We start from the raw sequence: 26,823 nt of genomic DNA on the forward strand, positions 1-26,823 counted from the left end.
AAGGAACAATGGCTTCAAACTACAAGAGAGGAGATTCCATCTGAACATGAGGAAGAACTTCCTGACTGTGAGAGCCGTTCAGCAGTGGAACTCTCTGCACTGGAGTGTGGTGGAGGCTCCTTCTTTGGAAGCTTTTAAACAGGGGCTGGATGGCCATCTGTCAGGGGTGATTTGAATGCAATATCCCTGCTTCTTGGCAGAATGGGGTTGGACTGGATGGCCCATGAGGTCTCTTCCAACTCTTTGATTCTATGATTCTATGATTATCCTAGGCCTAGCTACTGCACCATTAGCTTCCACTTCCCAATAATTCCTCTCACTCCCTTTCCTCCCTAGCAACCCAAACAGCCTTTCTAATAAGCTTCAGCGCCTTAGAACTACGTTTCCCATGATGCTTTAGGGCACCGCTTGAGTAGCTCAGTGGAAAAGAGGCTGAGTTGTCTCTTTCTATGCCTGGGAGCTGCCTTTTTAGCCTCCCCGTGCTCATTGGAACTACGTTTCCCACAAGGCACCGCTCCAACAATTCTCTGGAGGGAGGGGCGGGGGACGGGGGAGGGAATGGCCAAGATGGCGGCCGGTCTGAGGCGCTGTGTTGAGAGTCGGGGGCGTCGCGGCGCTCGGCGGCGCTGCTGAGGGGCGAGCAGCGCTCGGAGCAGCCGGCTAGCCAGCCCGCCATGTCGGAGCCCGGGCACTTAGGGGTGAAGCGGGCCGAGTCGGCGCGCGTGAGGCGCGCGGAGCAGCTGAAGCGCTGGAAGGGCTCCCTGACGGAGCTGGAGCCGGTGACCCCCGCCCGGAGCCGGTACCGCGGAGGGGCCCGCGTCCGCTTCGAGGACGGCGCCGTCTTCCTGGCCGCCTGCTCCAGCGGGGACACGGACGAGGTGAAGCGGCTCCTCGCCCGCGGGGCCCGCCTCAACACGGCCAACGTGGACGGGCTGACGGCGCTGCACCAGGTAGATCGAACCCCCCTCCCTTCCTCTCCTTTCCTTTCCTCCCTTAACGGCGGCCCCTTCGCTCCTCCGGCTGTCAGGGAGAGGCCTGCCCAGGCGTCCCCTCCAAAGGCCCAAAGAAGATGCGCGCATTGGCCTTTCCTTGGGGATGTGGTCGGGAACCAACCACACACACACCTTGGAGCAGCAGTGGGCAAACTTGGGCCCTCCAGGTGCTTTGGACTTCGACTCCCATCATTCCTGACAGCCTCAGGCCCTTTCCTTTTGCCCCTCAGCCGCTTAAGCGGCTGAGGGGCAAAAGGAAGGGGCCTGAGGCTGTCAGGAATGATGGGAGTCGAAGTCCAAAGCACCTGGAGGGCCCAAGTTTGCCCATGACTGCCTTGGAGGATCATAATGATAATAATAATAAGTCACAGCAAGAGACAAGTTGGGGTAATATCAGCACCCTCCCCTGCCTCCCTTCAGATCTTAAGGCAGGTAGGATGATGATAACAACAACAACAATAATAATGCAATACTCTTGACTACACGATCGTGGGAAAAACAAACTATGGATCATCTATGTTGCAATCCCAGGCAACAGCAGAATGGATGAGAATGCACTAGAAAAGTTTACACAAGCCACTCGTGGTGATCGTCATACTGGGTGCAGTGCCGAAAGACCTTGGCCTGCACTTAAAAACAATCGGCGCTGATAAACCTGGACAACCTGGACATAGCACATTATTTGAGAACACAGAAATGCTGGACCCAGGCCCGTAGCCAGGATTTTGTTTCAGGGGGGCTGAGTTTGGTTTGGGGGGGGGGGCTGAGTTTGAGTGAAAGAGGGTCTACCCTAGCAAATCTTTTGTATCGTTATCCCAGTACGCCCATGCATATGAGATATATTGAGCATGGTGATCAGATCATGATATAAATAAACATAACAGTTTAAATAATGTACCAGTGAGGCCTTCTCGTGGACCACCATGAGAATTTGGGGGAGGGGGGCTGAAGCCCCCCAAGGCCCCCCCCCCCCCCAGCTACATGCCTGGCTGGACCACTCTAACAGCCACCATGTCAGACTGCACAGAGAAGCCACTGAAATCCACAAGCATGTGGACAATTTCAACAGAAAGGAGCAAACCGTGAAAATGAACAAAATCTGGTTACCAGTATTAAAAAACTCTAAAATTATAACAGTGAAACAATACTCAAACACAGGGGAACTCCAGAGAGGAAACAGTCAGGGACAGCTAATCACCTCTCAACAAAGGATTCCCCCAGGCAGTAACAAGTCAGACTTTGAAAACTGCTTACACAGTTTGAGGATTTAAAGATTAATCTGCACAAGCCACTAGTGGTGATCGGCATACTGGGTGCAGTGCCGAAAGACACTTGGTCTGCACTTAGAAACAATCGCCGCTGGTAAAAGCACCATCTGTCCCCTGCACAAGGCCACCCTACTTGGATCGGCACACATTACTCGCCAATACATCACACGGTCCGAGACACTTGGGAAGTGTCTGATGAGTGATCGAATACAAAAGCCAGCGTAGTGATCTTGTTTGCTGTGTATTGATTATTGTATATAATAATAATAATAATAATAATAATAATAACAGCTTTATTTTTGTACCCCGTCTCCATCTCCAGAAGGGATTCAGGGCGGCTTACACATGGCACAAAGTGCCTAATACAATACATAACATAAAATAAACAAACAGTACAATACAAAATAAACCAGTAGTATATATAAAAAAACAAATAATAATAATAAGGTAAAGGTGAAGGTTTCCCCTGACATTAAGTGTAGTCGTGTCCAGCTCTAGGGTGGTGGCACTCATCTCCATTTCTAAACCGAAGAGCTGACATTGTCTGTAGATGCCTCCAAGGTCATGTGGCCAGCATGACAACATGGAGCATTGTTAACTTCCTGCTGGAGTGGTACCTATTGATCTACTCACATTTTCATGTTTTTGAACTTCTAGGTTTGCAGAAGCTGGGCCTAACAGTGGGAGCTCACCCCGCTCCCTGGATTCAAACCACCAATCTTTCGGTTAGCAAGTTCAGCAGCTCAGTGGTTTAACCCACTGCACCACACCAGAGGGCCATAATACTAATAATAATAATAATAATAATAATAATAATGTGTTATCCCCCTCTTAACACCTCAAGGATGATGATGATGATGATAAAACTTTATTTCTATCTTGCTGTAAAGTGCATGAAAAAATAAACAATCATAAACAATTGGGAACATATTAAACAGCAAATATCAAATAATAATAGAACTGGATAGTAAATTAAACAAACATAACTAAAATACACAATTAGACTATACTAAATTAAAACAGGATTCAATAGTTTAAACTATTAATAGTTAAAAATTAAAATTGTAAAGCCAGTATAACAAACCAGTTGGTGGGGACCGAACAATGTTAATTCTACAATGTAGAGGCACCCTGAGTTCTCTAAATGCTTTTGGTAGCTGAGAAAAGGCCAGTTTCAAAATATTGTGGCTTAGAATAATTGATATGAATTTGTGGGTAATAATAATAAGAGGGATGTTTTAAGGCAGGCATGGGCAAATGGCGGCCTTCCAGGTATTTTGGACTTAAACTCCCACAATTTCTAACATGATGATAAAAAAGGTTGTGAAGGGACATTATAATAATTTTTAAATATTTGAAAGAATGTCACATTGATGGAACAAGCCTGTTTTTTGCTGCTCTGGAGACTAGAAAATAAAGCAATGGATTCAAATTGTAGGAAAAGAGGTTATTAGGAAGAACTCCCAGGCAGTTAGAATAAGTTGCCTTTGAGCATAGTGGGGTGTTCTTCTCTGGAGTTTTTAAAGCAGAGATTGAATGGTCATCTGTTGAGAGAGCTTTGATTGGGTGTTCATTCATGGCAGGGGGTTGGACTGGATGGCCCTTGTAGTTGCTTCCAACTCTATAATTCTGTGATTCTGATAAAATGTTAATTTAAAATTCATAGTTTAAAATTGACTGGCTAGGCCTGCCAGATCTTTAATTCTACAAATGGCTTATTGGCCTATGCATTTTGACTAACCCTGTATTTTAAATTCTGACAGCCCATTGAGCTGTCAGATTTTTTTTTCCAGAGAGTCATTCCACAGTCTATGATGGCCAATGAAAAGGTCCTCTAGATGACAGTTGCCAGCCTTTACACCCTTTAACAGCTAATAGTAGCTAACCATTCAAAGGCTTCAGGAAATACATTTTAGTGAAAATGTCAATAGAGTTAAACATTCCATTTTAAATCACAATTTTACATCAAGTGCTCAAGTTGTCTCCCTGCACAGCCAAGTGCTGCTCACATTGTCAATCCAACACTCCTTTACCATTGGAATATTTAATCCTGAATACATTATAAGGTTAGAAAAATCTTACCTTCTAATTATCAGCTGTGAAGTTTTATAACACATACAGATAAATTGGGGTAGAGAGGGCAAGGCATTCACCGGTGGTATCCCAAATGTGGAGGAAGTGTCAACATGAAGAATGTGCCCAATATTCACCATCAGTCTGTGTTTCTTGCCTCCCTTCTTACTTCTTCTTTCCTTTTCTGACTGCCTCCTTTGGATCAATCCATTCACAGGAATAGAGTCTCTGGCTGCTTCCCTGTGGAAAATGATGTTCATTCTCTATAGCTAGCAGGTTTTACAGGATTGCACCAATGGCCCATGATGGGATCTTTCTGTGTTCTCCATTGCTGCCCCCTTTTAAGAACTCTCCTCCTCTTGTCCTACCCACTCCCATATTCTCAAAAGATAACCCAGGTGAACTGACAAGATGTACATCCCTTGAACTCACTGTATGCTATACAAGTTGTACCCTGTACTGTGTGTTCATGATTGGGTACATAGCACTATTGGTTATGATTAAACTGGAACTCAAGATCAGCTCTCTTTTTCTCTACACTGATTTAGCCAAGTCCTAAAGTACTTGTCCTGGTGGCGATATGTCACCTTTTATATACCCACATAGATGTAAAATGCCTGCCAGTATTTTATATGCTATTAGCACCATATTCTTCTAGTAGGTGTTTTCTTGTCCAGACAGTAATTTCCATCCATACTTCCCATACTGTAACACAAACTATAGCACAAAGCTTATGGTTTTTGCCACTTACCCTTAATTGATAATATTTTTGTCTTCTGTATCATAATTTCAGGAGGTATGGAACATGTAATAGTGGGAAGAAGAGGTCACATAAGTATTATCATTCAGTCTGCCCTGCCATACCACCCCATCCCCCCAAAAAAGATAGAAAATATGAGTAAGACACATTTGACTTTGCTTTGGTAGATCAGTGCAAGGTCAAACTAGTTTGGTAACCGTCTTCTGATGTTTCATGTTTACAGTTTATTGGTGAATTGCACAAGGATTTTGTCTGAAGCTAAGCTAGCTTGATCTGCCTGGTCTTATAGGAGGAGCCACACTTCAAATGGAATAGACTTTAGTACAAAATATACCTGTCCCCGCTATTTATACTGTGCACTGTTTTCTGTAAGTGAGTCTGTGAAAATTTGAAATAAAACATTAGAGTGGAAGTTACTACTACAAAATGAAAACTTCTAGAAAAGTTGTATTTGGAAAAGCTTCAACTTGAAATATTGGTGTGCTTTTAAAATTGATATTTTGGGTATTTCTGGTTGTTCGTGGTTTATTTATGATGTTTTTGCAGTTTTAGCAATGTCAAGATTATGTTTCATCTACTGCCTTAGTTTATTGGATTTATTTTAACACATCATGTGAAGAAGCTGCTGTTATACTGTTGACTCTGAAAATCTTTTCCTTTGGCAACCCTTATAGAGACCACAAGGTGCCAGAGTCTAAGATAAGCAACACACAATTCTATTAATAGAATTTCTAATGTGCCCCAGGCATTAAAAGTAACCCCGAGAGGCTGCTCCCAAAATGATAAAAGCATTATCATTCAGTCCTCTGTTTGTTGGTTATTCTGCAGTGATATTCTTCATATTCCAAAAGACAAAATGTTTCTGATTGGGAGACAACTGATAAGACATGCAGGAATCTCTTCTCACTTAAATTACATTTCACTATAATCCTATTTATGTTTTTCATATTGTTGTAAAATATATTGTTACATTTTTTATTCTTCAAAAGTTGTTCTTTTACCAAATTAGCATTTCTCTAAAATGGTAGGGGAATTTTTGAGTGTTGGTAGAAAGATAAAAGCAAGGATGGGTGATATCTTTTTTAGATTGCTAAAATATTATTAAAAGAATCCTTCACAACACTCCCTTTTTATAGACAAAAGACTGCCTGTCACTGTTTATTTTGAAGCACATGGCTCCTGTGTTAGGTGAGAGGATAAGCACCAAGCAACCCTATATCAAAATATTATCTAGATTCTAGATTAAATTTAGATAGGCAAAAACAATAATTGGAAAGGAAATTGTAAGTATTATGTAGTGGTTAGAGGAAGATTGAGGATGAAAGAAGAAGGTTTGCTTTTGTTTTGGATTGCGGCAAATCTCCTTCTTTCAGTATGAGATCCTGTTGCATGTGGCTGCTTGTGATATTTTCATGGAAAAAAGAAGATATGGCTGTATGCAGGGCCAAAAAATATAATATTCAGCCCCATGTTTGAATTTCAGTATTGATCCTAAAAATATAAAATAATGCCAGCTTTTTACTGCAAAGCAAAACCAAAAGGAAAAAAAGTAAAAAGCTGGGGTTGTTAAAAGTCAGCTTGTTAAATGCATACATGCAATTCCATTAACATGGATCAATATTAAGCGTATGTTAATTTGTATGTATTTTGCATAGAAGTAGGCATGGGTAAGAGAAAGCCTGTCTGATCTTGAAAGCTAAGCAGGGTCAGTCTTGGTTAGTACTTGGATAGGAAACAGACTTTTAATCTCAGGTCCTGTCGTCGATATTTTAGAGGGAATACTCACTTCTGAGTATTCTTTCCTATACAAACCTTACAAAATACATGGGGTCACTATAAGTTGCTGTTTACCCATTCTAATTTCTATGACATCATTAATTTTTCAGGCATACCATAAAGTTTTTATAAATTGCTGATGAATTCAAACCTAGAGTTTAATTCTGTATGTTACTAATCATAGAATTCAAGCAGTCTTTATATAGAATGATGAAGCTTTATGTCATACCCTGTCAGATCTGTTTTGTACCTTACGTGCATATGGCATTCTCTCTCGACTTCACATTCTTCGCCGAAAACTATTTATGATCTTCATTTGCATTTAAACACGTGACTTAATTGAACAAATGTAACTCTGCATGCTGGCAGGGAAGGTGCTTGATTTTTGCTGTCTGTCACACCAAATTTGAAAGAGAATGTGACATCAAAGAAGGCGTGTGTGCAACTGGAACACTTCCTTTTATTAGAGAGCTCTAGATGGTAACTGCTAACCTTTAGTAAAGCCTGTGGGCTGCAGAGAAAGTGCTCAGCTCAGTGAGGGAAAGTGGCTGGCATGATGACAACTATCTCCTCAGCTTGTATCTTCGCAGTGTGATCGTGCTGAGGTAGGCGTAAAGCCTGTGCAATCTTGAGTGCAGCGGAAATAACTCCATTCTGTTTCAAGTGAGAGAGCTCAGCTTAGTAGCATGTAACATATTGTACTCCATGGACCGGGGGGACGGGGACGTGAGGGTATGTGTGACTTTAACTATTGAGCCCTTTTTGAAGGTCAAAATCAGTCAAAGCCATCATTTGAAAAACATTTTAAGCTACCACCAAGATCCTACTTTTTTATCCTGACTTTCACTTGTAACAAAGTGACCCTGAGACCTTCACACTACCTGTTATATTAGCAGCTTCCTGTTCCCTGCTTTGATACATGTCAGAGCCATATCTCAAATGCTATGACTTTGAAGCTGGAGTTAGAGCTCACCATATCTTCTTTCATTTGACATTATTTTGTGTTTCCATGTGTTTTGGAAGTTAAGGTGTTTGTCCCTTTCCCCTTCCTTCTGTGTCTCCCACAAATAGTGATAAGTGTCCCAAATCTTTATGTTACAATTGTATGGAAAAGTATGCCATGCTTCTTCTGAACAAGCAAACAGTTTGTTTTATAGATATATTCAGGTATTCTGGCTTTTATTTGATTATTGGAACCACTATGTTTTAACTGTTTATTGTTTAATCTTTCTATTTTGTTTTATTTTGTTTTTTCTTTATTGACTTGTCATTTATTTTGCATATATTATTTATTGTATTTATTTATGTTGTGAGCTGCCCCGAGTCCTTTTGGGGAGATGGGATGGGATCAAAATAAAGATGGTGGTGGTGATGATGATTATTATTTCTAATGAGTTTTTAAAAAATTAGGAGCTAATGATTTGAAGTTCATTTCTTGGTGTAAAGTGCAGGTTTTAAACTTGAAAGCCATCAATCACTCTAATATTTAAATAACTCTTTGTCTAAACAGATTTTCAGCAGGGGACTCTACTATCAAAATTCAGTAGTGTGGTTATTCGGGAAAGAAGCTACACAGTGGGGGTACCCCAATAGTAAAATACTATTCAAGAACCATTTAGCCTGGATTTGATAAGTTGTATTCAGTGCATCTGGAGGCACCAGGCTGGGGAAAGTTGATGTAAATCAGTGGTTCTCAGCCTGTGGGTCCCCAGATGTTTTGGCCTTCAACTCCCAGAAATCCTAACAGCTGGTAAACAGGCTGGGATTTCTGGGAGTTGTAGACCAAAACACCTGGGGACCCACAGGTTGAGAACCACACATGTAGATGTTTGCAACTCATTGAGTAGCATATAGCAGGCTCCCTGCAATGCATATATATTATTTGCAAATAGGTCATATATTTTAGGATAGTTTAAGGGCAAATGCATGTAGTAAAACGTGTATGCTGGCAATGAAGTTGCATGTAGCACAGTGTTTAGTCATGCCTGGGGGTGGACATGTGGTAAAACTGCTAGTATGAAAATATGAGCTAGGAAATTTTTAGTATCCCACATACTTCACTGTCACTTATTTCTGAGGTTGAAGATTGAGAAACTAAATTAACTAAATCAGAAAAAATATGTTAGATTTTGGATTGACAGGTAAACTATCAGGGAAGTTTACCACCTACAAGTTGCACTGTTGAATTGTATTAATTCTTCAGGTTGAAATATATGACTTGCTTCCAGGATAGTAAATCCCATTGAATTTAATGGAATATGCTTTTTCAGTATCAGGCTATTAATTGGAGTTTTAGCAATGGCAATAACAAGACTTGCAGGGTAGAAATTACATTTCTTTATATCCTGGGTCTGGAATATTTTAAAGTTGAAATGAAGTTGTGCATGGTACAGTGGCATAGTTTATGGCTTTATGCATAAAAGTGCAGCATTTTGTAGTCTGATCTAAATAAAACAATACTTTTAATGTTAATAATGCTGCTAGAAGACAAGGGACTTTTGCCACCAGTTATGCCAATAGATAGGGGACATCATTAGCTAGCCTTGACTGCACTGTGAAATAGAAATACTGAGTCTGACCCATATCAAATATTCATTCTCAGAAAATTAAGTCTTTTTATAAGTAGAAGTTTCGTAACTCTGAAAATATTTACTTTATATACTAATGTATAAGTCAACCTCACATATATGTTGAAGGCAGGTTTGGAGGCCAAAATTATGGATTTTGATATGACCTGTGAATAAGTCAAGAACCATTAAATGGAGAGAGAACCTAAAACAAGGACCAGTTTGAGCATTGCCATTTTCCTGCCTAGGGATTCAAAAGGGACAGAAGTGGCTCCATGGCAGAGTGTAGATGGAGTTGATGCTTCTTTTAGGTTCTCCTTGGGTGGAGTTTTCTACTCAGAAAAGGAGGATGTTTCATATATATATAAGACTTAAGGTACAGTAGTAACATTAACACGTGGATATGTCAATCATGTTTTCTGGCTTGACTTAGACACAGATATACACAGTAATATTTTTAAAAAGACTACTGCTGTCAGAGCACTAGGATCTTGTTCAAAAACAAGACATTTTCAATTAGAAGGAAGCCATTTGAACCAATCCCATTGTTAGTCGAAACAGAAGTGGGAGGGTGTTACTAAATTGATGTAATTACAGAATGTAATAACTTGGCTTTGCCCACTCATAAGGGACCAAAATTTTAGTTACTAGCTTTAGTTATGAAGATTGCCTTATTTAACCTTCTAGTAATCGAGTTGTGGATAACCACAACTTTTTTTTTTTTGCTTTCTAGCATTCATTATTAGAATTTATGAAATCTTTTGATGGAAGAAAGATCATTTACTGCTAGTCTTTTCAGGTCCAGACTAAACTTGGCTCTTTGATGCTTTGAACTGCTGGATTGATTTGACACAACAACTGCTACTATCAATTTCCTGACTGTATGAAAAACAGGCTTCTATTTATAAAATGTTCATTTCAGTCGTGCATGCAGCTACTGTTGTTTCTGCAGTGTCTTTGAACTTTGATTTGATCAACAAAGATCTTGTGAATGACATATTGAATAATTTCAAAGTCACTCTCTCTTGTCTCTAAACAAAGCTAATGGTACTTTCCCATGTCAAATAAGACTAATAGGTCCTTTTTATATGCCTAACCCTGTTCCAAGTTCCAACCTTTTAACCTATCTGATCACTCCTAAGATTAATATGTTGGACACAAACGTGAGCAGGTATCATTTCTGTTCTTATTTTGCAGGCAAAGTGCACATTTCCTCTTCCAGTTCTTACCAGTTTAATTTTATATAGAGGCAGAAGTGGACAAACTTAACTTGGTTGCCAAACATTATTTTTAGCTGCTGATAACCTCTCCCTAGGCTCTGTATTGGAATCAGACTCAAATAGTATTGAACTTTGAGGGATGCCCAAAGGAGTGCATGTGTCACTTGTGACCTTGTCTGTGATACAAAGTGAGAACCTATCCTGAAACATTTGGCACATGATTCTATTCCCATTCTCTCTAAACCTCGGGATGTGTAACTGAAATAGTAACCTGTTGTTTCCTGTTTTTGCACTGTTACCACATGTCGTCTTCTACACATGTTATGTTCATATATATAATGAACACATGCTTTTTCAGCTGTTTCACTAAAAGTAGTGGCATGCAGAAAGATTATCTGTCAGACAGTGACATAAGTTTAGAACTGTGAATCAATTATTTGATCACAAATGAGTGAAGAACTTGTTAATGTAAGAGGTTTTTTTTTGTTATTTTGAAGAAGTATTAGGTTCTGTACAAAAAGAATAAATTGATATTTCTGTAGTTAACACTAGGGAGATGGAGAAAGCTGCCTACTCGTAAAATCTAAATATGGGCAGCAAACAGCAGATTCCATGTATACATGGAAGTGCTAGTTGTGATAGAAAAGGAGAAGTCAAAATATAAATAGTTCTGTTGGCATCCTAACCCTGGGATGAGGAAATGGTGAGAAAAAGAAATGAAGTGAGGTTTTGAAAGAGGAATAGAAGATAAAGCTTCTCATCCCCCTTTTAATGATGGACTGCCAATAGAGTTCCTGCTGTGGTTGGGACATGGTTAATAGGGAATACCACTCAAGTCTGTGTCTGCTCTTTTTGTTAGAGAAAAGAAAAATGCAGGCAGCTGCAAAGTTGTGCATGCCCAGTGGTTCCCTAATTGAGCTGAATGCAGAATAATAAAAATGAAGAAAGAAGGGAGCATGGTGGATGAAAGTAGATTAAAGCAACAAAGGTTGAGGTAATCCTTCTAAAATTAACCCCTCAAATAAAAACACCCATTGTCTAAATATGTGTTCTGGACATTGACATCTTTCTATCTATACACATAATAAAAGTGAAAAATGTGTATGTGTGTATGTGGTAGAGGTGTCCACTTATGGAGACAGACTACCACCTCCAACAGCTGTAACCCACAGTGCTGAAGAACCACCAAAAGCCCTCCCCCCAAGGACATTTCAGATTATAGTGAGCGCCATGAACATGTAGCCCAAACCCTGCCACTGTCTTCCCCAAATACCATACCTCCCACTACCCAAGGAATAATTTCATGCGGGGACAATTTCATCCTAGATGTTCTGCTTATCCTCCAGAATAGACATCCCAGGGTTGTTTTTTCTCTCCATTGATGTGGAATTTACATGACCCCACCCACTGCCTTTTCCTCAACCCATTTCTACCCTTTTTATGGCACAGAGCAAACAGGAATTGATCTGCAACTGAACAAGAGGATTGTGAGGAATTGACTTTGATTTATAGAAGTTGTAGTTCACCTACATTGAGAGAGAACTGTGAACCCAACCAATGGTGGATCTGCACCAAACTTGCCATGCATAATGGGGCTTTCAGTACCTTCACTCACTTCCTGAGACCACTGCAACCTACAAATGATAGGCTGGGACCAGACTTGTCACACAGCTTCCCCCCCCCCCCATGACCCACTTTACAGCCTGGTACGGTTTGGGGGAGGATGGACCAGAAATGTTGGGATTTGCAGTACCTTCAGCCACATCCAGAGACCACTGTGACCCCCACAAATGACGGGCCTGGACCAAACTTTTGAGACAAAACCCCCTTGACCAACAGAACATACTGGAGAAGTTTGGGGAACTGACTCACCCACGTGGAAGTTATAGTTCATTCTGCACCCAGAGCACTCTGAACCTCAACAATGATGGATCTGGACCAAACTTTGAACACAGAACCTTGGTGACCAACATACTGGAGTTGTTTGTGGGAGAACGGCTCTACCCACGTGGGAGTTGTGGACCTGCATCTAGAGCACTCTGAACCCCATCAATGACAGATCTGGGTCAAATTTCGAACACAAAACCCTGGTGACCAAAAGAACATACTGGAGGTGTTTGTGAGGGGACCAACCTACCCATGTGGGAGTTGTAGTTCACCCTGTACCAAGAGCACTCTGAACCCCACCAATGGCAGATCTGGAGCAAACATGGCACACAGAGCCCTGATGACCAACTGCACATACTGGAAGGGTTTGGGGGATGACTAACCCACCCATGTGGGAGTTGTAGTTCACCCTGCACCCAGAGAGGATTTTGAAGCCCCCAATGACGGATCTGTAACACACATGGTACACAGAACCCAGATGGCCAACACAACATACTGGAGGGGTTGAGGAGGGAATGACCCACCCACATGGGAGTTGTAGTTCAGCCTGCATCCAGAGCACTCTGAACCCCCTCAATAATGGATCTGCGCCAAACTTGGCACACAGACCCAACAAGCCCAACTGTGAATACAGGCAGAGTTTGGGGGTGATTGCTCTTGGAATCTGGGAGTTGTGGTTCACCTGCATCCAGAGAAACTGTGACCCCCACAACAATGGACCAGGACCAGACTTGGCACAAAGAGGCCCCATGACTAACTGAACATACTGCTGAAGTTTATGGGAATTGACCTTGATTTTGGGAGTTGTAGTTCACCTGCATCCAATGAACACGGAACCCAACTTAAATTGGATCTGGACCAAACTTGGCACACAGATGCAACATAGCCAACTGTGTATATAGGCCTGGCTTGGGGAGGATTGACCCACAGTTTTGGGAACTGTAATTTACTCACATCCTCATGCATTTTCTAATGTAAGCATCCATAACAAACGAAATAAAAGACTGGCTTTTTATAATACATAGTGTTGCTAATTAACTAAATTATACTGCCTAATACCCCAAAACAAACAATGCCTTTTTCATATAACCTGGGCAGTGCCGGTCACCCAAGCTAGTCTTTTATAAAGCTGGGTAACAGGGAGTGGATTTTCACATGATCAAAAGCGAGAAGAGTACTCTTTCCATATGCACATTTTGGATGGAGGTATATGAATGGGTTTACCAATAGTGGCAATATTCCAGGAAAGTTTTCCTTTTCTAAAGTATTTGATTGGCTAATTCAGGCAATCTGTGAAAGGCTTATAGGTTACAGTTAAGGCAGAGTATAACTCCAATCAGTTCTGGCCCATATAGCAATGGTGAGGAATGATGAAAATTACAATCCACATCTGGAGGAATTAATTTTGCTTAGAGACTGGCCAGAAGGACTATATCTGCATATAACCAGAGATCTCATATGTTCTATGTACCAGGCACAAATGTGCTATACTCTTGCCTACTGATTAATGCAGGTAGAGGTTGGCAAATATAGAGGAAAACTAGTTGTTTTGGCTACCCATAAACTTGCCTTATTATTATTACTACATTTATTTATATTCCACACTTATGCCAAAATGAGGACTAAAGCTGTATTACAAAATACAGCTAAAATAATAAAATATATAAAAATAAACATTAAAATAAAACTATTTGCAATATTAAAATGAATCAAAGCTATGGTAAGAGGACAAAATGTTGGCTAACACAATAAGTCAGTTTAAAACAGAGTATCTGCAACCCATTCCTTTAAAAAATTCCATTTTAGAAATAAGTAGACTATTTTGAATTTAGAGTAGGGGCAAGAGGCAGGCAGAGCGGTAAAGTGTTAGCATTTCTGAAAGGAATATAGAGCAGGAGAATTTTAACCTATAGCCATAATAATCAGGTTGTTTATAAACATTGCTGTTTATTATTATTCAGGTTTCTGAATTTCATATTGCCGTGAGACTTGACTCTTTATTTATATGCAATTTTAAAATTATATGCAATTTTAAAATATTTTGGAAGAATCTTACTGCGTTGTTGAGTCAGCATTTTAAAACAAGCCATCAAAACCTATGTATTCATGCATCCCACTCTTTTCACTGGAAATTAACTCAAATTAAACTTGTTTTGTATTGTAGCATTGGAAAATGAGATTGAGTCAACTTACTATCTTTACTAGGACCTAAATACCCTAAAAGCTAGAAAAATCCAGTATTACTCTGAAAGCAGCAGTTTGTACTTTGATATCTGGTGTTCTCTTATGACACCTACAAATAGTCTTTCCTTTTGTTTGCTGTATAAAAGATTCGTGAAATATGAGCCTTTTATCTTGCTGTCTTTATTTAAATGAATAGTGCCCAAAATTATTTATCCAGTTACAACATTTGTCTACTCTGATATCATTGAAAGTAGATAAAAACCATTTAAACCACAACACTAGTTTAGAAGTTGTTATTAAACACTAAGAAAATAATTATTGGAAAAATTAAAAATTTGATGGGAAAAGAAAACAGCAAGACCTCAAGTTTGAATGACATCAAGTTTGCTCCAGGGAATGGCAGAATGGGTGGTTTACAAGTGACACCAAGGAGAAATAGAATAGATATTCAGACAAAGAGTAAGGCAAACACTTTCTGAGTGTTTGTAATGACTCAAAAATCCATACTCTGAGTATAACCTAAGTTCTCTAAATTGAAATGCTAATAACCTCAGTTCAAATGGAAATAGGGACCACAGTGTGTACAGTGATTTCCTGTCCAATGAGACCAGTACTGATATAGGACATGAAGGCTTAACAGCAATCTGAAATGTTAGGAAGCTTTCAACTCTGCCCAATGTGGAATGCAGTTACAAAAATAGAATTTGGAATGGAGGACAGTGAAAATCCTTTCCTTAAACTATGTCTAACCTGAAGAAGAAAGCAAGCCGGCATCAAATCAGCAATCCTGTACTGCTACACCATTTAATCCTTTTGCACAGCATGACTTTTTTAAATATATAAAGTCTTGCCACTTAAACGTCCTTAAACCTAGAACTATAGCTGTGCAATTAGGTTGGGTCCAGGATTTGCTTTCTACTTCCAGAACATTCTTTTGCTCAGTTTGGCAAAATCTCACCTCCCCCTGATCCACTAAACATCATTTTCAGGTTGTTGAAAGTGTCACTGTGTGGATGTGTGGGATTCTTCCACCTCATGTCAGTCTGGTTTCAACTGTAAATGTGGAGTAGAAGTCCTTTCAGTTTCCCAAGCAGTTGGCTGAATTTCCATAAAGTGTCCTGAAAAAGGATTTGAACTTTTTCAGGATATTATAGGGTATATAGGGTAATGTGGGATTGCCTTTGAAGATTGTTCCGAAGCTTCAAGTGGTCCAATGGGTGGCAGCCAGATTTCTCACCAGAGCAGGATACAAGGTGCACACAACTCTTTTGTTATGCCAGCTCCACTGGCTGCCAGTCTGCTACCGAGCACAATTCAAAGTGCTGGCTTTACCCTATAAAGCCCTACACAGTTCCGGCTCAGCTTACCTGTCTGAATGTATCTCCCTCTGTGAACCATCTTGGAGATTATGATAGTCTGGGGAGGTCCTACTCTCAGTCCCACCTCTTTCGCAGACATGATTGACAAGGCCTTCTCAGTGGTGGCCCCTTGGCTGTGAAACTCCCTCCCCAGTGTGATCAGATCAGCCCCTTTTCTCCTGACCTTCAGGGGGAAAAAAAAACTTAAGATGTGGCGTTGGGACCAAGCTTTTGACAGGTAATTGGAGCAGTGCAATAAGTGATCACAAACCAATGTGATTGACAAATAGAACACCCCTGGATTATGTTTTGGCTGGTGTGGTTTTAATTGATGTTTTAATAATTCATGTTTTAATTGTTTGGTTTATTTTATATGTGTGTGTCATCAAATTGTTACCTGTTGTAAGGCCGCCTCGAGTCACCTCCGGGGTGAGAAGGTGGGATATAAATATTGCAAATAAATAAATAAATAAATAAATAAATAATATAGATAAAGAACAAAAAAGAAACAATAAATCTGGGTGTCTTCAAATAAGAGCTAAAGAGAAAAAAAATCAGAGGCATGGTTCCAGAACTCAATAGATGCCTTCTTTTAAAGTTTAAATTCCTGATTTTTGACAATGATTTGGGCTTACTATTTAAACCTTATAAAAGTCACCTTTCTAAGGCAGGACACAGCATTTTATTGGAGAACACAGAAATGCTGGACCACTCTCACAACCACCATGTCAGACTACACAGAGAAGCCATTGAAATACACAAGCATGTGGACAATTTCAACAGAAAGGAGGAAACCATGAAAATGAACAAAATCTGGCTACTAGTATTAAAAAACTCTAAAATTGCAACAGCACAACAACAGAGAGGAAGCAGGCAGGGACATCTAATTGCCTCTCAACAAAAGTTTGCCCCAGGCACAGTCAGGCCATTGTATGCTAATCAAGGTGGTCAGTTGAAACATTCACACCTAGCTCCAGCAGACAAGAGTCCTTTGACTCACCCTGGTCATTCCACAGATATATAAACCCTTTTGCCTAGTTCCAACAGACCTCACTACCTCTGAGGATGCTTGCCATAGATGCAGGCGAAACGTCAGGAGAGAATGCCTCTAGACCATGGCAATATAGCCCGAAAAAACCTACAACAACCCAGGTCCTCAAACATTTTAAACAGAGAGCCAGGTCACAGTCCCGCAAACTGTTGGAGGGCCAGATTATAATTTGGGGAAAAATGAATGAATTCATATGCACACTGCACATATCTTATTAAAATGAAGAACAATTTTAACAAATATAAACTTATTAGTATTTCAGTGGGAAGTGTGAGCCTGCTTTTGGGTGATGAGATAGGATTGTTGTTGTTGTTGTTGTTGTTGTTGTTGTTGTTGTGTGTTTTCAAGTCGTTTCAGACTTAGGTTGACCCTGAGCAAGGGCTGGGTAAATTACCTTGGAGGGCCGTATTTGGCCCTCGAGACTTAGTTTGAGGACCCCTGTTCTAAGGCATAAGCCAGGGGTCTTCACACTTTTTAAACAGAGGGCCAGGTCACAGTCCCTCAAATTGTTGGAGGGCCGGATTATAATTTGAAGAAAACATGAATGAATCCCAGTGCACAATTTTAACACATATAAATTTATTAATATTTCAATGGGAAGTGTGGGCCTGTTTTTGGCTGATGAGATAGGATTGTTGTTGTTGTTGTTGTTGTTGTTGTTGTTGTGTGCTTTCAAGTCATTACAGACTTAGGTTGACCCTGAGCGAGGGCCAGGTAAATGACCTTGGAGGGCCGCACCCGGCCCCCGGGCCTTAGTTTGAGGACCCCTGGCATAAGCCAATAGCAATTCCATGAATGAAAGAAACAATTTGATACATTGTGATAATTGTACTTGCTGATCTATCTAGACTTGAGATGCTTCAGGATTGAACTGTGTTTCACATCAAAGCATTAGACTGATTAATAATTAATGGTGTGTGGGTTGTTTGATTAGGTTGGTGACCTCACATCTGGAGGATATTTGCATTTATGTGGAGTTCATATTGTTTGCATAGTTGCATGAGGGCAGCACCTATTAATTGCGCCAATGTAATGAAATTAATAGGTGTTGCCCTCATTCAACTATGCAAACAATATGAACACAGTTCTTGTACTTTAAATACGCAAAATACAAGTAATTTGTACCCTGACACTAAGATCCCTTTGTTATTATCTGTTAATGCTATTGCTCATTTAATCTCTCCAGGATGATAAAAGATAAAGGCAAGGGGCTATATTAACACACACAGACACACAGGGCTGCTTAGTATGATTGCTATATTTTAACTTCTCAGTCCTTCAGTCCTGCTTGCTGGGGAATTCAGGGAATAAGTAACATTTTTCAAGCTCCTGCACTTACTGATCTAAGTTGTATAATATATTCAAACATGAACCTTATAGTTTAAAAAAAGATGAGTTTTGATTTAAACTGCTGCTTATAAAAGTTGTGCTCTTGTTCGGTCTACTGAAAGGGAGATAATTTGTGCAGATATTTCCTTCTCCCTAAAAAGCTGCTTTTGAGGTTTGGTGACTTTCTGGAACAGCAAGGGCATAGTACTCAGGGCTGAAGGAAAAAAGAAATACATGGAAAAATCCTGCCTCATTCCTCAAGTTATTGAGTCATGGCACCCCCCCCCCCCCAATGATAGACAAAGAAGAGGCTTCAAGCAAGTTATTTGATTCCCCCCCCCCCCCCGTTATTTTTTAAACATTTTCCACAGTTTCAAAGTTGTGAAGTATCAAAGCCTCTAGAGGCTCTGGAATGGACCTACCCGTGCTGTACCCGAAAAACTCTATCAAATCTAACCCTTTAATAAAATGTATCAGCTTGATGATTTTGTGTAATATGTATCTTTCATGTACTGTTGTAGGTTTTAGCCTACAAAGCCCTAAACGGCTCCGGCCCAAAATACCTTTCGGACCGCATCTTGGCCTATGAGCCCACGAGGACCTTGAGATCGTCTGGGGAGGCCCTTCTCTCGATCCCGCCTGCCTCACAGGCACGTCTGGCGGGGACGAGAGAGAGGGCCTTCTCGGTGGTGGCCCCCCGGCTGTGGAACACTCTCCCTGCAGACATCAGACAGGCGCCCTCCCTCATGTCCTTCCAAAAAAGCCTTAAGACATGGCTGTTCAAGAAGGCATTTAATTAGTGCTATAATAGTGTGGTAAAGCTGACTGGAATGGAACAAGGAATATGAGATTGGTTATGATTCCACTATGAGACGAAGCGGATTTTTTAGTGTAACTTTATAATAGTTGTATTGTTAATATGTTGTTCTGCGACTGCCTTTTTGTAAATTGCCTTTTTATGTATGTTGTACACCGCCATGAGTCGCCCTAAAGGGCTGAGAATGGCGGTTAAGAAATGCACCAAATAAATAAATAAATAATACTGTGTCAATTCCTAAAAGTATAAAATGTATAAACCGAATAAAATGAATGTATAAAAAATTTGAAGGCAACTACTTTTCTATGCTCTCAGTTTGCACAATCCCTTGGGAAAGGAGATCATGGCTAGGATCCCTCCAACAATTTCCCAAGGCAGATAAAATCAAAATCTTTGTGTGCATATTCAGATAGATCATATACTTTGTCACCAGCATGAGCTCAGGATGTTTGTTTATTTAACTTGAGGCTGAGAGTCTGCCGCATCTGTAGAAAAGGGGGCTCAGCAAATATGAATTCATTAACTCTATATACAGACAATCAAGCTCATAATTGTCTGGAATCATCACCTTTGTCTTTTGGGTCTTTGTTTTACATGGAACGGGACACTTGAGTTAATCAGGGACTCATCAGCATATCCACGTTACCATTGCCTCTTGAATTGTGCCCTCCCAAGGAGAGTCCCTGCAACTATCCAATCACCAGCTGCCTCCTCTTGCACGCTGTGACGTCAGGGGAACCGCTTACTAATCTTAGCATGGATCCTAGCCTGCCTCTCTTTTCAGGCAGTTAGGGGAGGGAGCAGGAAGTCTGAAAAGCTGTCAGAACTGTATAAGATGTCATTTATACTTGTACCTTTTGAAGCACCATGCTTGTGCTTGCATCCTATTTGACCAAATCGCAATAAATCTCTGTGGCTTTGCCTTCAACCTGGAGTACTTGTTCTTTATTTGGGATGATCTAGTTTAGTGAAGGCTCACGAGGCACAGACCCTCTTTATCTGCAGTTCTAGTGAAATCACTACACCTATTTATCACATTGACTTAATTCAGAATCCCTTGTTTTCCAAATCATGAACATATGCAATGCCCATCTCACATTTCTTTTCTTAACTTTTCTTAACTCTCCTGGACAGATGTGGGCTTGTGTCAAAAATATTCTTGTGTGCTGCTATTTTTTAAGCAAATCTAGGTTATGTTCAATTTTATTTAATTATTTTCCAAACTTAAGTCTTAGTCTTTTACATAGTGCATCACTTTTGCATAGAGTGCATCACATATGAGATGTAACAGGTGCAGTGAGCAAGCATGAATCAGCAGAGAGCAGGACAATAGCCAATATGAACTCTCCTGTCAATCTTAAATGTCAGTTTTAATGTTTAGAATTGTCTTGTTACTTCCCCTTTCAACAGCAAAGTGTGGAGACTTAGGAATAACATTAGATATAATGTTATAATGTACATAGCAAAGAACAGATGCCACAGAATGTCATTGGTTTCCCTTTGCACAATAAACAAAGATCACCAAATTAAAAAAAAAGGCCTGATCTTTTGTTGAACATTGATGAAAAGAGGGAGTACTTGGAAGTACTTCTGAGTATATACAGGTAGCTCCAAGTTATGAACAAGATAGAGTCTGTCAGTTTGTTCTTAGGTTGAATTTATATGTAAATTGGAACAGGCACATTTTTTCAATGTAACTCCAGCCAGATAGATATAGATATATAAATATACACACACACTTTGTATATCATAGGGAAACATCTGATGAAATCTATGGAAAATTATACACAAATACAGTTTTCTATATTGCAGTTTTTGTATGTCAGGAGCAACTTGAGAAACTGCAAGTCACTTCTGGTGTGAGTGAATTGGCTGTTTGTAAGGATGTTACCCAGGGGAAGCCTGGGTGTTTTACCATTCTGTAGGAGGTTTCTCTCATGTCCCCACATAGGAGGTTAGAGCTGACAGACAAGAGCTCACCCCGCTCCCCAAATTCGAACCATCAACCTTTTGGTCAGCAGTCCTGAAGGCACAAGCTTTCAACCCATTGTGTCACTGGGGGTCCGGTATTCCTGTCACATAACCAGTCATGTTTTTTAAAAATGAACACTTAAAATGACATTTGGTCTTTTCAAGTTGTTCCATCAAAGAACTGCTTGCTTATTAAAGTTTTGGATAGAGATGTGAGAGAGAAACAAAACAGAAAAAATTGGGGAAACTTCCAAGAAGTAAATGAAATTGTAATTATTGTCTGAATAAACAGATGATGTAGGCCTTGTAAAATATGTGAGATTTTTTATCTTACTTTGTAATGCTGACTTTTCGGGGGGTGGGGGTGGGGGTGGGGGGAGGTTATGTAGCAAAGTGACTTGGGTAATGATTTGGGTAATTTTGACTTATGTCAACTGGAAAAATCTATCACAGGGCTTTCTTTGCAAGATTTGTTCAATGGAGAAGATTCCTTTGTTTTCCTCTGAGGCTGTGAGAATTTTATTTGTTAAAGATCAAGTGGTTTTCTATGACTGAGCAAGGATTTGAGCCCTTGTCTCCAGAGTCATATTCCAGTGATCAAACCAGCAGTGTTTCTTCCCTATAATTTTCTCAAAATGTCAATTTCCCCTGCAAAATTGGTTTTTTAAAATATATTTTTAAAATATTTTTTTTATCATGGTTTAAGAATTTTCTTTAAAAGGTATTCACAAACCTCTAAGCAAGCTTAGAGAAAGTTCTGTGGCTATCACAAGTTTTGACAGTAGTTCTCCTGACTTCAATTATTGCAATTTTAAATAATGAATACTATGGTTGTAGGCCACAAAAATGTGTTGCATTCCCTAAGATGTTTGTGTTAATTTGTCACTTATGTCGTGTTCTAGCATTCTTCTGTCACATATAAATAAATATGAAAAACTTTCTGGGCTCTGTTGTGTTATACAGCATGCTATTTTAAAATATTTAGATAACAGCACATGGGAGAGGATCTTGCTTTAAATTCTAAATGACTCTCAGAGAATTCTGTTTTTTAAAAAATAAAAATGGGACACATTTGAGTAGTTGAGAAAAATGTTGCCAAGTCCTGATGCTTTCATAACTCTGGAAAATGCTATAACGTTGGTGACCTTCATGTGCTTTCCTTCACTGTTGATCATAAATTTAATGAGGGACATTCATTAATGTAGCTGTAGACATTCATGAGTAGCTGGTTTAATGCCTAGATTTAGGGGAGAAAAATGATAACCTCAAATTCTAACATGCTAAGCCTTTGTTCAGATTTGAGAATCCTAGCTTTCACTTTTAGAGGTTGTGTAGTTGGGGTGAAATTTGAACTTGTCAAATAAAATATTTAGAGTGAAATAAATTCCTACTGTATTGAATTAATGAAGCTAAAAATAATCTAGTTTGAATGAAAGATAAATGTCTCATTGTAAACATTGCCATGAAATTATGAGCACTGTTTTGATTGAGTCTTAAGTTGTTTCATGTGCCTATGTTTTATTCAGTTGTATTTTATATGATGTTTTATTTTATGTTCTGCTTTTTAGGCACTTTGTGCCGTGTGTAAGCCACCCCAAGTCCCTTCAGGGAGATGGTGGTGGGATACAATGTTGTTGTTGTTGTTGTTGTTAATAGTAATAATAATAATTATTATTATTATTATTATTATTATTACTTTACTTTTAACATAGTACTTTAATCCATGATCATAAAGTCTGATATATCTTTCTCTCAGGATTTTTTTAATTTAAATTTTTTTTATAGTGGGAGAATACATTTTAGTTTAATAGGTATAATAAATACCCTGCCACTGGGAAATGGAAATAATATGGAAAGCAACTAATGAAAAGTGTAATGGCAGTGGTGACATAGCCAGTAATCATGCTGGTGTTCAGCAGTGCTTAGTTCATGTCCTATCTCCTGAAGAAACCCTTAGAGATTAATAGATTGATAAAGTTGGTGACAAGTATTGTCTTTATTGGTTTGTAGACATATATCTGAATACTTTCTGGTGTTGAGCTCTGATCATAGAACTTGAAGGCAAGGGCATATCTTCCAATGCCGACAATTAATAGCGGTGACAGCAGTTGTAGGGCTATATTGGGGATTTTCATTTTCTTGTTCTTTGAACTCACGTATCTGTTTCCAGTGTTCTGCTGTGAGATCACTTTCATTTATGTGATGAGTGTCCGCTGATTTACCAATCACATTGATAAAACAAAGCCACTCTTTCTTGATTGAAGTAGAATTAAATGTTGATTTGGATTCACTTGGGAACTATTTCCAAATGGCAGGGTGGCATGAGTGTGAATAGTAGAAATGCATGGATGACTCCAGTCATGTGAACTTTCCTATCATGACATCATCCTACCTCTTGACCCTTGAAAACCTTGCTCAAATATTTGTGAGATTTCACACCTTAGAATGGAATCATACTACATGCAAAGAGCTTCCGTAATGCTTTCTATGTTAATCCTCTTTCAGAAAATTGGCCATAACACATTTGAACCCATTCTATAAATCCTTCATCATGAGAAAATCACGTTACTTTACTGTGGATTCATTGCAGGAACAGGTGGGGAATTATGATGTTTGTCTTACTTCCAGCTTCCATTCCTTAGGAATCAAATGGGATATTGACTAGTAATGACCAATGCAGTAAGGAATCTGGCCTTTTATTTTCTTGGATGTAGTAATCTTTCTTAGAACCCATTTAATCCACTAGTTTGTTAGTAAGGGAACCCTTTCGGCTCTCCTTTGTCAGTTATAATTGGTTCCATTTGTTTTGTGATAGACAAAGTAAGTTGGAACCATTGAAACTGATACATAGATAAAACAGGTGTGGGTATATATTTACAGAATTATAAACAGTTCTGTAAGCACAATTTTCAGCAATATATCTGAAGATGTGTCACATCATGCAAGACATAAAACCTGATCCAAGCTGAAGAACATACATGTTATACATTTCCAAATTTTGATGAACAAAACTGCCATTTTGACACTTTCTAATAACAGTAAAACACATGTGTCCCATTTGAAAGAAAACTTCCCAACCGTACACCGAGATAGCATCTTACAATAATTTGTCATATCAAGCAATGTATTTTATATTTTACAAAATGTATTAAAAAGTTACCTAATTATAAAACACTAGCCATCCCCTTCCATGCGTTGCTGTGGCCCAGTCTGGTTATCAGGAAAATAAAGTAATGAGAAAGTGCTGGTTTCTAATATATGGAATTTGTTTATGCTTGTGGGTGAACAGTATTTCTTGTTGTTTCTTTGTCAGTGTCGATTTAGAGATTCTCTGGTTTGCCTACTCTGAAACATGCAACATATAATTGCCCTTCTTTAGGGGTCCCTTTCAAATCTATGATACTTTTGTTGTTTATTCATTCAGTCATTTCCGACTCTTTGTGACCTCATGGACCAGCCCACGCCAGCATCATTGTCTTCTCTAAGCTTTCCTGTCTTCTCATTATGTGGCCAAAGTACTTCATCTTTGTTTCTGATATCCCTCCCTCCAATGAGCAGTCGGGCAAGAAAACATAATCAAAGCCCTCTGACAAAGAGTCATCCAGCCATAGATACAGATAGATCGATATGATTCACACACACACATACACACATATGCCAGATATAGTATATAGTATCCTTGGTGAAGGGAGTTGGACTGGATGGCCTTAAGGCAGTATTTCTCAACCAGGGAGTCGGGACCCCTTGGGGGGTCACAAGGGGGTATCAGAAGGGTCGCCAAAGACCACCAGAAAACACAGTATTTTCTGTTGGTCATGGGGGTTCTATATGGAAAGTTTGGCCCAATTCTATCAGTGGTAGTGCTCAGAATGCTCTTTGATTGTGGGTGAACTATAAATCCCAGCAACTACAGATCTGAAATGTCAAGATCTATTTCCCCCAGATGCCACCTGTGTTCACATGTGGGCATATAGAGTATTCATGCCAAGTATGGTCTAAATCCATCATTGTTTGAGTCCACAGTGCTCTCTGAATGTAGGTGAACTTCAACTCCAAAACTCAAGATCAATGCCCACCAAACCCTTCCAGTATTTTCTGTTGGTCATGGGAGTTCTGTGTGCCAAGTTTGGTTCAATTCCATCATTGCTGGAGTTGAGACTGCTTTTTGATTGCAGGTTAACTATAAATGCTAGTACCCACAACTCCAAAATGTCCAGGCCAATTCCCCTCAAAACCCACCAGTATTCAGATTTGGGCATATCAGATATGCATACCAAGTTTGGTCCAGATCCATTATTGTTTTCATTCACAACGCAGAACTACAACTCCGAAATGACAAAGTCCAGTGAATGAAAATACATCCTGCATATCAGATATTTACATTACGATTCATAACAGTAGCAAAATTACAGTTATGAAATAGCAATGAAAATAATTTTATGTTTTAACATGAGGAACTGTATTAAGAGGTCACAGCATTAGGAAGGTTGAGAAACACTACACTATAATGTGTCCCAACACAAGTTTGGAAAGCTCTGGGTTACAGTCTCCTTGTAAGAGATACAGACACATATATTAATTGTAATATCGAAAGATACAATGCATTTCATGAAAACCTTTATATTTTTTAAAAAAATATAGGATTTATTGTTTATTTCACAGAAACAGAGGTTTTCTCTTATCTTTGCGTGGTATTTTTACCTGTTTCAAATAGTCTGCAATATATAAGGCCACTCCATTAATTTACCTGTTGTTCAGTTAACGTGGATGTTCTTTTTAAAATTCGGTTTTCTTGCAAACAGGTCAAATCTGGATTTGTTTTCTTTATACATTTAAATATCTTTCCTTTAAGTATCTTTCCGAAACGTACCCAATACTTTTTCATGTGAATGTTGTAAACCTCTGAGGCCTCCCAAAGTCAGTTTCATGTTCAGCTCTAGCAAGCAAAGCAAAGCCCAAAAGGCTACCATTGCTTTTAAAATTAATGGCCTCTCACCATTAGGAGAGGGAAGCAGCAGGCAGAAAGCAGAGTTAGCTGGGAAAGGGGCTGAGAAAACACAGAATTCTGGGAAATATATTTTGGAAAGGCAAGGAGCCCTATGTCACATAGTTCAAAAAGCCCTGCCCTAAACTACATTTCCCAGAATTCTGCTCAGCAGCTGAAATCCGCAATCAGGGTAGGGGAGAGATTTGTCCTTCCATAGCAGCAGCCAGCCAGACTTCCAATAAATTGTTGAATCTGCAAAGAGGGTGACTGGCTGATACTTCTAGTAAGTAAATCTCTGTGCTGAGCTGGGAAGAAATCCCTAAATGGAAGTTCTTTTGGTTAATATGGGAGACATTCAATGAGATAGCTGTTGTTGCTTTTTAAAAAATGTTTTTGTCAAACTTTAAAAAATTCCCTAAATCAGTAGATGTATGAATTTTTCTGAAAGTTGTGGGGAATGATCTTATGTTATCTTGTGTCATTGCAGAGCAAATTCAGGGAGATATCTCTTGTAGTTTTTTAAAAATGTTGTTTATAAAAAACTTCAAAAATTCTCCAGTAATCCCTGGATAAGTTAAATGTT

At 39.4% G+C, this 26,823-nt stretch overlaps 1 protein-coding gene across 15 annotated transcripts in view; it reads left to right on the forward strand.

Annotated features, from left to right (window-relative positions):
- Positions 1-543: 543 nt before the first annotated feature.
- PPP1R12B (protein phosphatase 1 regulatory subunit 12B) overlaps positions 544-26,823 on the forward strand; it is a 126,158-nt gene continuing 99,878 nt past the window's right edge. For 14 of the 15 annotated variants that reach the window (XM_060772528.2, XM_060772529.2, XM_060772539.2 and 11 more), the window contains exon 1: positions 544-950. In XM_060772528.2, coding sequence (XP_060628511.2) covers positions 675-950 — 276 coding nt within the window. In that variant the 5' untranslated portion in view covers positions 544-674. The remainder of the gene's footprint in view (positions 951-26,823) is intronic. The other variant, XM_067468109.1, reaches the window with a different exon arrangement.

The sequence above is a fragment of the Anolis sagrei genome, chromosome 4 (genome assembly GCF_037176765.1).
Source record: "Anolis sagrei isolate rAnoSag1 chromosome 4, rAnoSag1.mat, whole genome shotgun sequence".
Lineage (NCBI taxonomy): Eukaryota > Metazoa > Chordata > Lepidosauria > Squamata > Dactyloidae > Anolis > Anolis sagrei.